At 35.4% G+C, this 12,513-nt stretch overlaps 1 protein-coding gene across 17 annotated transcripts in view; it reads right to left on the bottom strand.

Moving 5' to 3' along the window:
- Positions 1–12,513, bottom strand: part of BMAL2 (basic helix-loop-helix ARNT like 2) — a 133,086-nt gene that overhangs the window by 39,684 nt on the left and 80,889 nt on the right. For all 17 annotated transcript variants that reach the window (XM_055085524.1, XM_055085525.1, XM_024128994.3 and 14 more), the window contains 7 exons: positions 9,817–10,057; positions 9,228–9,334; positions 8,921–9,071; positions 6,431–6,489; positions 4,772–4,880; positions 1,677–1,755; positions 122–230 (listed from right to left, as the gene is read on the bottom strand). In XM_055085524.1, coding sequence (XP_054941499.1) covers positions 122–230; positions 1,677–1,755; positions 4,772–4,880; positions 6,431–6,489; positions 8,921–9,071; positions 9,228–9,334; positions 9,817–10,057 — 855 coding nt within the window. The remainder of the gene's footprint in view (positions 1–121; positions 231–1,676; positions 1,756–4,771; positions 4,881–6,430; positions 6,490–8,920; positions 9,072–9,227; positions 9,335–9,816; positions 10,058–12,513) is intronic.

Here is a 12,513-nt window from a genome sequence, read left to right as displayed (position 1 = left end):
GCCCCGCAACGGGAGAGGCCACAACAGTGAGAGGCCCGCGTACCGCAAACAAACAAACAAAAAAAAAAAGAGAGAGTTTTTGGAAAACCAAAATGGCAGGCAGTCACCAAAGAAAACTCACCAAGGAGTGGTTCGTGCCTATGGGGAACAACAGCACTTTGGTTTTGCTTTGTAGCCTGTAGCTCCCCGATTTCAGAAGGACTTAGTGTAGTCAGCTCCTTATTTGACATCTGTAAAGAAAGAATAACAAATAGAAAGTTTCCTATTTGAGTGAAATAAAGACCTCTTACCAGTTTTCAGATGCGGGCATTCTGGCAATGCCACCACTGCCATCAACAACATGGCAGCTCACACTTCGTATTCTGTGCTAAGTACTCCACAAGCATCATCTCGTTTCATGTTACACATGTCGTGAGGTCAGGCATCTGAGGCCTAAAGAGTCTAATATCTTGCCCAAAGTGTTGGAGCCATGATTCTAACCCAAGTCTACCTGACTTCAAATCCCCCGCATTATTCATAACCATAACTGAATTATATACATAAGGAAAAGCTTTCGATTAAAAATGAAAAGCTATTTCAGTTTTTTAAAAATGATGATAAAACAGTATCTCATATGAAACTACAACAGGAAATACTGCTTTGGAGTAGGGAATGGATTAAACCAGAGACTTTTACCAAAATGTTATCATACTGTTAAATAGTCACAGGACAAACAATCTAATGTTCATGTAGCTCATCAAAAGAAGAAATCATTTACCTACATTGTCTTATTCAGTTGATGAACTTTGCCATAGAATGCCTATATAACGTACACTACTTGGAGATTCTTGTGTGTTACAAGGACTTAAATCCCTGTTTCTGGCATATTGTCTGGCACAAAATGGGTACCCAATAAACATTTGCTAAATGTATGAGTAAAACTGGCAAATACTAGATCAAAAGCCTATATTAATATAAAAAGATATTTTCAAGTTCCCTTTTGTCCCTGGTCAGATTTAATTTCTCTTTTCTCCTATATTCTTACACCACTTAGTTTACATACCTACTTTAGAGCTTTTTGTTGTCTGGGATACATCAGAATTGTATATGGGTCTTCCACATTTTCAGCACTATGTTCAGTCATTTTTGTATATGCAACAATGCACTTCAAATAGCTAGTATTTATTCAATTGAATTAAATAGTAGGTAGTCCTTAATTTGTAGCTTATATTATTTAAACATCTTTCCAGACTCTAAGGAGTATATTTAATCCACGGAATCGAATCTATTAAAATAACACTAATAGCTACCATTTATTGAGCACACATTGTGTCCCAGGCACTGTGAAGTTTTTGTTTCTTTGTGTATTAAATCATTTAATTCATACACCACTCCAAGAGACTGGTGCTGTTATTAATCCCTTTTTTACAAGTGAGGAAGTTGAGGTACAGAGTTTAAATAACATGCAGGAGGTTACCCAGCAGCAAGTGTCTGAATCACAACTTGGACCCAGATAGTATGGTCCCAAGCGACTTCACTCTTAACCACTATTCTACACTGCCTCTTAAAAACTCTGAGCTAAGTAGAAAGGGTTCATTCTTTACAGGATGGCCTCTTTTCTCAAAAGAAATAATCAACAAGGAGCAATGTTATTGTTCATTTATTTCACGAATATTATCACTTACAATGGTACTTACATTCCTGCAGTTTATAGTGTGAGTATCTTTCAATAAATCTGTTGGACTTGAATCATCAAGGGATGAAGAAGACTGTAACCTTCAAAAAGTGACACATAAAACATTTTATGTGTCTATTTATATATATTTTAGAAAATTTTCTCCTCTGAATACATAATCTACTGATAAAAATACACGGAGGAACATAAGATTGAATATCACAACAGTTTTCATAATCAGACTGACTTGTTCAGTGCCAGACTTATTTTTGACTATGGAGTGCTAAAAACACTATAGTAAATAGGAACAAACTCTGAGGTGAAAGCTCTTAAGTAAATCATGTTACCTGTCTTAATACAGCACGTGGCAAAGTAATGGAATAACAACATGGTTCAAAATAGGCATTCAGTTCCTTATCAGGATACTGAAAAGCAGAACTAAGAATAAAGAAAGATTTCCTAACATCCTGCAACCTTTTTTTTAAAGTGGAAAATGCATCATATTTTTACTATACTAGGTCATCCCCAGGTCCAAAATCAATGAAACACATAAAGACAAAAACATAATCATATGCTTTGATCATAACTCTCTTCAAGACTTAATATGTAAAACTCACAGTGTCATATAATATATTACCAAATGCTCAATTATGTGAAACATAATGGCATAAACATAACTTTATGTCCTTTTGTATTCCCAAGAAGGCAACTGACAAGAAAGTATAGAGGGAGAAATTAAAACAGAGGAATGAAATGAATTAGGTAGGAAACACAGACAAAAAGATCAGTGACATGTCTTAGAGATTTTTCACAATGTAATGTATATAGCTTGGCTGGCTTCCCATCTGTGGTTCATGGTTTAAAATCACCATCTGCTCAATTAGCCTTTGTTTAAAGATGAAAACTATCTGCCCCCACATGCACATCACTACCAGATTAATCTTCTGAAATATGGCTTTCTTCATATTAGTCACTGGGCAGAAACTTGCTATTTAAGTCCCTCCACTACTTGACTTCACCTTAGTTAAAAGTCCCTTTAACCAAGTTAAAACTCAGTTGCTCAGCAACCTGACTCTTCTCTCAGTGAATCTACTTGATGTTTGCTGAAACCACCATGCTTTCTCCCACTTACCTCCATACATTGGCTGAGGTGCCTCCATATATAAATGCTCTCCCCGCTGCATCCTGCAGCTGCACCCAGCTAGCAACTCTGGCTCAATTTCCACTTTCCTTACGAAGCCCTTCCAGCGTATACAGTCAAATGATTTTCAACAAGGGTGCCAACACCATTCAGTTGGGGAAGGGACAGTCTTTTCAGTAAATGCTGTGAGAAAACTGAATATCCACATGCAAAGGAAGTTGGACTCTAACCCTACTCAGGGTAATGTTTTGGTCGAACTTTGTCCTACTTAGTACAAGTATTTACAATTCACTCCAGAGATACATTTTAAGCTTTTATTATGGAAAACTTAGATATAAAAATAGACAATATAATGAAATCTCATATACCCACCAAACAGCTTAAAAAATTATTCTTTCCTAATCTTGTTAAATGTATTTAACCTGAACTCATACTTCCCCTCTCCTCCCAGACATTTCACCATTTAATCTGTAAATACTTCTCACTGCAGAAATACTGATTTAATTGATTATGGGGTGCTGTCCATGATATAACTGTTCTCTGCGGGTATTACACATATCTCTTAAAAAAAATTGAATTCTAAAACATTGCCTTTCTAAAATCCAGAAAAATTCTGAGTTCAAAACCTATCTGGTCTAAAGGGTTTTAGATAAGCAATTATGGGCCTGTATATACACATATTCACATATATCCACCCATATCTTTCTTTTTTCTTATACAAGTGAGTTATTATACATGCTATTCTTTTGTTCTATTCCTGTGCTTTTTTCTATTAACCAGATAAAGCTCTTGCCATATTAGCATAAAGAGAGCTACCTAATATTTAACTGTTGCAGAGTATGCCATTGTATGGATATACCATAATAAGTTATGGTTATGGTAAAGATTTAAATATTTAAATCACTACTTAAACAGTGCAGCAAGAAACAGTCTTGTTCATGGGTCTCTGCGCAGTTGTGTAAGAATATTTGTTCCTGGGGTAGAGTTGCTGAGTCTAAGATCATATACACTTATATTTTTTTTTTATGGTACGCGGGTCTCTCACTGTTGTGGCCTCTCCCATTGCGGAGCACAGGCTCCGGACGCGCAGGCCCAGCGGCCACGGCCCACGGGCCCAGCCGCTCCGCGGCATGCGGGATCCTCCCAGACCGGGGCACGAACCCGTATCCCCTGCATCGGCAGGCGGACTCCCAACCACTGCGCCACCAGGGAAGCCCCTACACTTATATTTTTGATGGGTGTAGTCAAATTGTGCTTCTAAGAGCTTGCACTGGTTTATATTCCCATGGACAGTTGTAGAGGGACTGTTTCCTCAGACTCTCACTAGTATTACCAAACTTTCAAATCTTTGACAATCTCCTAAATGAAAAAAGGTATGTCATTATTGTTTAATTTTGTATATATATAATTTTAACTGTGAGTGGCGTTGAGCAATTTTTAAAGTTTCTTGGCCATTTGCACTTTTATTTTCTATTTATGTCCACTCTCTAAATTTTTTTTCTAAATTTTTTTATTGAGTTATTTAAATAACTCCTTTAATAACTTTACTCTTTATTCTACACATAAAGTTTAATATATATAAAATTATACAAAGTTTAATATAAAATTCAATAACTTTATACTACAAATCTCTTCATGTATTAAGATAATGAGTACATTTTATCATATGAAGTACATTTTCTGTGTATAATTTGTCTTTTAACCTTGCTAATTATAATGGTTATAGTTATGTTTAAGTTTTGAGATTTTATATAATTAAATTTATCCATTTTTTTCTTAATAAATTCTGGATTTTGTGTGATGTTTAGAAAGGACTTTCCAAACTATGTTGCTACTGTAAAGGTGATCTTCTCTTCCATTATATTATTGAACTGGTTATTGTTTGCATTTGGGAAACCTATTGATCTTTTAATATTGGTTTTGTAAATATGATGATAATTTTACTTGTGAAAGTATTGGCAGCAATAAAACATTACCTTTGTAAGTCCAGAAGTTCACTTGCAATATCTGTTCCGATACTACCAGCACCAAGTACCGTTCCCGTAGACATTCCAGGCACACTAATGCAAGACTGTCTAGAGGATCCTAAATAATAACAGAAGGAAAGATTCAATAGAGGGCTTTAAAAAATATATAACTTTGGTCAATATCTTTCTTTCAATTCAAATATATTTCCTATTTCCCTCTTTGAAAGTAATAAACCAGCTGCATCCTAAAATGTTAGAAATATTCATGCTTACATTACAAACATAACTCATGATGGTTTAAGATGCTTATGAAGAGTGATGTGAATCAAATATGTGGAAAGTCATTGAGGGTTCAATCATGACCTGTAACCTTTGAGTACATACAGTTCCTTCCCACTTTAACCTCCACACTAAAGCCAGAGCAATACCACTTCTTTTCTTTTATTGAAGTATAGTTGATTTATAATATTGTTAGCTTCATGTGTACAGCAAAATGATTCAGTTATATATATGTATGTATATATATTCTTTTTCAGATTCTCTTCCATTATGGGTTATTACAAGATATTGAATATAGTTCCCTGTGCTATATGGGAAATCCCTGTTGTTTATTTTATATAAAGTAGTGCATATCTGTTAATCCCATATTCCTAATTTATCCCTCTCTCCCCCGTTTCCCCTTTGGTAACCATAAGTTTGTTTTCTATGTCTGTGAGTCGTTTCTGTTTTGTAAATAAGTTCATTTGTATTACTTTTTCAGATTCCACATGTAAGTGATATCACACAATATTTGCCTTTCTCTGAAGTGACTTACTTCACTTAGTATAATAATCTCTTTGTCTATCCATGTTTCTGCAAATTGCAATATTTCATTCTTTTTTTATGGCTGAATACTACTTTATTTTAAATATTTCCTAATATTTTAATTTTTCTTTACACAAATAATATATTAAAATATTCCTGTGGTAAAGAACTAAGATAACTCCCCCTTAGTGCTTTTCATTAATTTGACCAACAGATATTTGAGTGCCTTAATGTATAAGGAACTATGCCAGCTGCTGGGGATGATAATGAGTAAAACACCATTCCTATCCTTGAAGAACTCACAGTCTAGCAGTGAGCCAGTTGAGTGAACGAATAATTGTAATACGATGTAAGATTATAACAGAAGTGTGACCAAAGTACTGTGGGAATTCTGAGCAGGATAACTCAACCCACTGAAATCTTTTTTTTTTTTTTTAATGAAACTCTCTAGGAGTTAAGCCAGCATTTAAAAAATTTATTTATTTTTGGCTGTGTTGGGTCTTAGTTTCTGTGCGTGGGCTTTCTTCTGGCTGCGGCGAGCGGGTGCCACTCTTTATCGCGGTGCACGGGCCTTTCACCGTCGCGGCTTCCCTTGTAGCGGGGCACAGGCTCCAGACGCGCAGGCTCAGTAGTTGTGGCTCACGGGCCAAGTTGCTCCGCGGCATATGGGATCTTCCCAGACCAGGGTGCGAACCCGCGTCCCCCGCATTGGCAGGCAGACTCTCAACCACTGCGCCACCAGGGAAGCCCCTGAAATCTTTTTGATTTCACCTTGAAATTTTTCCCTTTCCAAGACAGAAAAAGATGGTAACTTAATAATAACAGTCTTAGTAATAAGTCTCCATTACCTAAAACTAAGCTTACCTTCTGATGATTGAGAGCTGCAAGGAAGCAATGATGTTTCTCCAGAATCACTAGGTCCCCTAGAATTAAGAAACACCATAGGTGATTTTTTTTTTAAGGTGAAGGAAAATGTTAAAGCAACTACATTAAGCTCTGTGTATTTGAATTATCAGTTTTTGACCTATTTGTGTTTTGTTTACATATCGTTAATGTCACCACCAGAGATGGAGGTATTGATGTGCTAAGTTACCAGGGCTTTTGCCAGATGTCATATTACCCTGTAATGTACATGTTTCCAAAGATACAAACTCTCAGCTCATATTCTAATGATAAGGAGACAAGAATTATTGGGATGAATAATAGAATTATTGGGATGGGTAATTAGTACCTGCTGGAGGTACTAAGAATTGGGGGGCTCTTTTTTTAAATATTGTACATAAGGAAATATAATTGGTTTGATAAAACCTTATAGCAATTTTAAAGAGAAACATAGAAAAATAATACTTAGAACAAGACCATGCTAGCATATTGAGCAAATCAGGAAAAGCTGGCTCTTCCTTCAGGCTGACACAGCCATAGACCAGGGTTTGCAAGGCAGTGAACGGGCTGGACTTCTGCTTATCCCTCAGCCAAGTACTCCTGCACAAGCATACGTGCTCCCAAGGCTCAGAAGATGGACATGCAAAAATGATGTGGAGGGCAAAACAGTTTCTTACCATTTTAAACAGTTTAAAGCCACATCCACATAGTTTTTTGGAAGGACAAAGCAAGGCCATGAACGGCACGAAACAATTGCCTGAATAAATGCATTTACTGTCACATTTTATACTAAGCCAAAAGGAATTTTTTATAAAAGGGCAAACTTTTAGCTTAATTCTGAGAACTAATGCCAACGAACAGTGAATGAATTACTCAAAATATATACTGAAGTTCCAAAGCCAGAGGATCACACAGGGTTTTCTTTTAGATTGAAGTATAGTTGATTTACAATGATTCAGGGGTACAGCAAAGTGATTAATGTACATATACATATATATACACACATATTCTTTTTCAGTTTCTTTTCCACTATAGGTTATTATAAGATATTGAATATAGTTCTCTGTGCTATATAGTAGGTCCTTTTAAGGTGAAGGAAAATGTTAAAGCAACTACATTAAGCTCTGTGTATTTGAATTATCAGTTTTTGACCTATTTGTGTTTTGTTTACATATCGTTAATGTCACCACCAGAGATGGAGGTATTGATGTGCTAAGTTACCAGGGCTTTTGCCAGATGTCATATTACCCTGTAATGTACATGTTTCCAAAGATACAAACTCTCAGCTCATATTCTAATGATAAGGAGACAAGAATTATTGGGATGAATAATAGAATTATTGGGATGGGTAATTAGTACCTGCTGGAGGTACTAAGAATTGGGGGGCTCTTTTTTTAAATATTGTACATAAGGAAATATAATTGGTTTGATAAAACCTTATAGCAATTTTAAAGAGAAACATAGAAAAATAATACTTAGAACAAGACCATGCTAGCATATTGAGCAAATCAGGAAAAGCTGGCTCTTCCTTCAGGCTGACACAGCCATAGACCAGGGTTTGCAAGGCAGTGAACGGGCTGGACTTCTGCTTATCCCTCAGCCAAGTACTCCTGCACAAGCATACGTGCTCCCAAGGCTCAGAAGATGGACATGCAAAAATGATGTGGAGGGCAAAACAGTTTCTTACCATTTTAAACAGTTTAAAGCCACATCCACATAGTTTTTTGGAAGGACAAAGCAAGGCCATGAACGGCACGAAACAATTGCCTGAATAAATGCATTTACTGTCACATTTTATACTAAGCCAAAAGGAATTTTTTATAAAAGGGCAAACTTTTAGCTTAATTCTGAGAACTAATGCCAACGAACAGTGAATGAATTACTCAAAATATATACTGAAGTTCCAAAGCCAGAGGATCACACAGGGTTTTCTTTTAGATTGAAGTATAGTTGATTTACAATGATTCAGGGGTACAGCAAAGTGATTAATGTACATATACATATATATACACACATATTCTTTTTCAGTTTCTTTTCCACTATAGGTTATTATAAGATATTGAATATAGTTCTCTGTGCTATATAGTAGGTCCTTGTTGCTTATCTACTTTATATATAATACTGTGTATCTGTTAATTCCCAATTCTCGATTTATACCCCCCTTCCTCTTTGGCAACCATAAGATTGTTTTCTATGTGAGTCTATTTCTGTTGTGTAAGTAAGTTCACTTGTATCATTCTTTAGATTCTACATATAAGTGATATGATATGATATTTGCCTTTCTCTGTCTGATTTACTCCACTTAGTAGGATAATCTCTAGGTCCATCTATGTTGCTGCAAATGGCATTATACTCAAGTTATAAAGCCAGAGGATCAAACAGTTTTAATGATTTAGCAAGATGAAAAGAGGGAAGCAAAGATACTCATTTGAAATCAATATAAAGGTCTTAACAACATAAAAAATTACTTACAAAACTAAAGTGTTGACAGACACAATATATTCCAGTTCTTTGGTCCAAGGATTTGTGAAACTAAACCACTGGCTTTTTAAAGTTACGAAAGAGCCATCTTTTGCTCTGAATTTGTATGAATCTGTAAATATTTTCTCTTTACTCTGCAGAACTTAACAAGAAAAGATAATAATCAGCATAAGAGTCTACCACTATATAAATCAATCCCTTAAGGATTAATTCAAGGTTCATATTTCACAGGAATGAAAAATTAAGAGTTGAAGTTGTAATTAAAAAGTACCAAAAGACGATCCCACTCAATGCATACCTGCTTTGTGCTTGTCAGTCAAATTACTATGGTCATCTTGATGAAAATATTCATAACAAGAAGTTCCCAAAAGTTCCTGAGGCAGATATCCTAAAATTGCTGTTGCCCTGGTTTTAAAATTAAAAATAAAGTTCAGAATTGGTGAATGTATCCCCTTCCAGAATACTGTTGGTCCATACCTGGTCAGGATAGTAGAGAAGTAGACCGGGGGGATGAGTAACCCATTTGCTTTACTGGGCTCCTTTGGCTGCCCTAGACCCAGATTAGAGCTGCAAAGCAGAATGGACATCCAGGCACCAGGCTACTCCAGAGGCCACCTACCCAATCCAGGATATGCTATTCCTACCATTCACCAATAAAATTGTGGCCATAGACCATGCCCAGTTTCTGCACCATTGGCTAAGAAATATTTCAAGTTTACAATTTGGCTTGAACAAATTTACTGATATATCCATATCCTTATTTCATTTAAACTTTATTTCCTGTTCTAAAGCCTTAAAAAAAAAATCCAGCCGTGCTACTGAGCCACATCTTTAGTAGCCTTAAATATCCCATTGAACTCTAATCATTATGGCACATAAATGTTTACCTTTGATCAACATAGACAAATTGTCCATTCACTGCAAAACGGGTAATAAATTCAGTTGGTTTCACTTTAATCTCTCCACTGTTCTGTGGGACAATATATGGATGCAATCTTCCAATGGCAACAAGGCAGGTAAAATTACTACTGTCTTTCTTATTGTCCGTTTCTTCTTCCATTCCAACAATATTTGGAGGCCAGTTTCTCAAGTAACCAGTGCAGTGGATAGTACAGAATTTTCTATGATCTAATTCAAAGGTTTAAAAAAAAAAAAAAAAGCATTTGTCAACTATATCACAATAAAACTAAAAAAAAAAGATAAAAATTTAAAAAGCATTTGAACCATTATGAATTCTTAAATTTGTTACACTGACATTTATAATAGTTATAACTGTGCTATGAAATAGTCTTTAAATATGAAAAGGGAATAGGATTGCATTAAAAAGAAATCATCAATCATGTTTACTTAACAACTTCATTCCTAATGGGTTATTTTTCTCGAACTAAACTATACGTACTACATCAAAATGATAGTTTTAATTTCGGTTTAAATAGGTCTATAGTTATTTTGTTATTTCCAAGTTAATTTTTTAAATTACAGTACTTTATGTGTTAGAAAAAGTTAAACTTCATGCTCCCTTGCTCTCAGCTACAGAAGTATTGTTTTCAGCTTATTTAAATTTTGGTATATTATAATTTATATTCATAAATTTAAAGGATACATGGATATATTCATAAAATTCTTATGTAAGCACTTATAATGGCTAATAGATATATATGATTATAATAGATTATAGAGACATTTCGGAGAACAGTTAGAGAAATTTATAATAAAATGTATAAAAATAAAACTTGACTCAAATTTCACTTTTCAAAAAAATCTTAAGCAATTAACTCATAAGAAAAAGCTCATCAAACAGATCCAACCAGAAAAATAAAAAATTGGAAATAATCCATATATTCAAATAACAGGAAATGCTTAAGAAAACAATGACAGTATAAAAGGTAGGCAGTATACAGATTACGGCAATCTACAAAAAAGTAACTTAAAGGTTAAAAAGGGGGGGAAAGCTGATAAAAATTACTTAAAACAGTTGCTTGTGATAAGATTTAGAAAAGACCAGAACAGTCATTGTTTTAAGTTGGCACCTTCCGCTAAGACTGTTACTACAAATCTTTAAAAAAAAAAATTTTTTTTTTAATGGAAGATGATATGGGCTGTCTTATAAGATAGCAACTAATAGTAATAGCAAAGGTGTAAAGAACACTTTATGTGCCTTGCTCTGTTTTAAGTTCTCTAAATGAATAATTCATTTATTCTTCTTAGTAGTCCTACGAGAGGTTCTACTATCATCCCCATTACCTCAGGAAACTGAGAGTTACTGCCAGGGTCACAGCAGGGAAGGGTGGAGCTGAGGGTTTACATCCAGACAGGCTGGCTCCAGAACTCCCTCTGTGAACCGCTACTGCAGTGACTGCCTGTCATAGAAGGTGTTCAAACAGGAGTTGCCTGAGTGATGGAGTGGGAGGACTACAAAAAGGTGTTCCAGTCAGAGGGAACAGCCAGTGCAAACAGAGTCAAGAGTGAGCAGTCAGAAGCAGCTGAAGCATAGTCTGTGATGGGGAAGTGGCAGAATAAAGCAGGGAACAGATAGCTTAGCTCTTGTAAGCCCCACATAGAACCTTGTATTCAACACCTAACAGACATCATCCCCTCCACAGCCCACAGACACCTTAAATTACATATCATTATCTCTTCCAACCCCAACCCAAGCCTTTATCACTTATTCCCTATCCTGCTTAATGACACCACAATCAACCCAGGTAGTTAAATGAGAAACCTGGGCTCCTCCCTTCACCTCACCCAACATCCAAGATATCTTAAAGGAATTAAAAATTGGGATAAGTGTAATACAAGGTTTTCATTCATATTAACAAAATTAGATGGCAGTCAAAAATAAAAAGGCTTACATCTGTGACAACATGGGTGGACCCTGAGTATATTATGCTGAGTGACATAGGTCAGACAGAGAAAGACAAATACCGTGTGATTTCACTTATATTTAGAATATAAAAAACAAACAAACAAAAACCAAAATGAACAAACCAAACCAAACAAAAAACAAACACATAGATACAGAGAACAGAGTGGTGGTCACCAGAGGGGTAGGGGAGAAGCAGAGTGGGCGAAGAGGGGAGGGCAGAATGAGTAAAGGGGAATCAACCGTATGGTGATGGATGGAAACTAAACTTTTGGTGGTGAGCATACTACAGGGTATACAGAAGTAGAAATATAATGTTGTACACAGGAAACATATAATGTTAAAAACAAAAGTTACTTCAATAAAAAAATAAATTAACTTTAAAAAAGGCTTATAAACTGAGTTTGGCATTTCTGATGATGCTTGCAAATTTACAAATGATACTGAAAAACAACTACATGAAGTGGAGACAGGCAATCTTCCTGAAAAATAATTCAGAATAATGATAGTGACGATGATCCAGGACCTCGGAAAAAGAATGGAGGCAAAGATCTAGAAGATGCAAGAAATGTTTAACAAAGACCTAGAAGAATTAAAGAACAAACAGAGATGAACAATACAATAACTGAAATGAAAAACACACTAGAAGGAATCAATAGCAGAATAACTGAGGCAGAAGAACAGATAAGTGACCTGGAAGACAGAATGGTGGAATTCACTG

This window comes from Physeter macrocephalus, chromosome 6 (assembly GCF_002837175.3).
Source record: "Physeter macrocephalus isolate SW-GA chromosome 6, ASM283717v5, whole genome shotgun sequence".
NCBI lineage: Eukaryota > Metazoa > Chordata > Mammalia > Artiodactyla > Physeteridae > Physeter > Physeter macrocephalus.
Note: the sequence above shows the minus strand (reverse complement) of the source record. Positions and strands in the feature narration are given on the sequence as shown.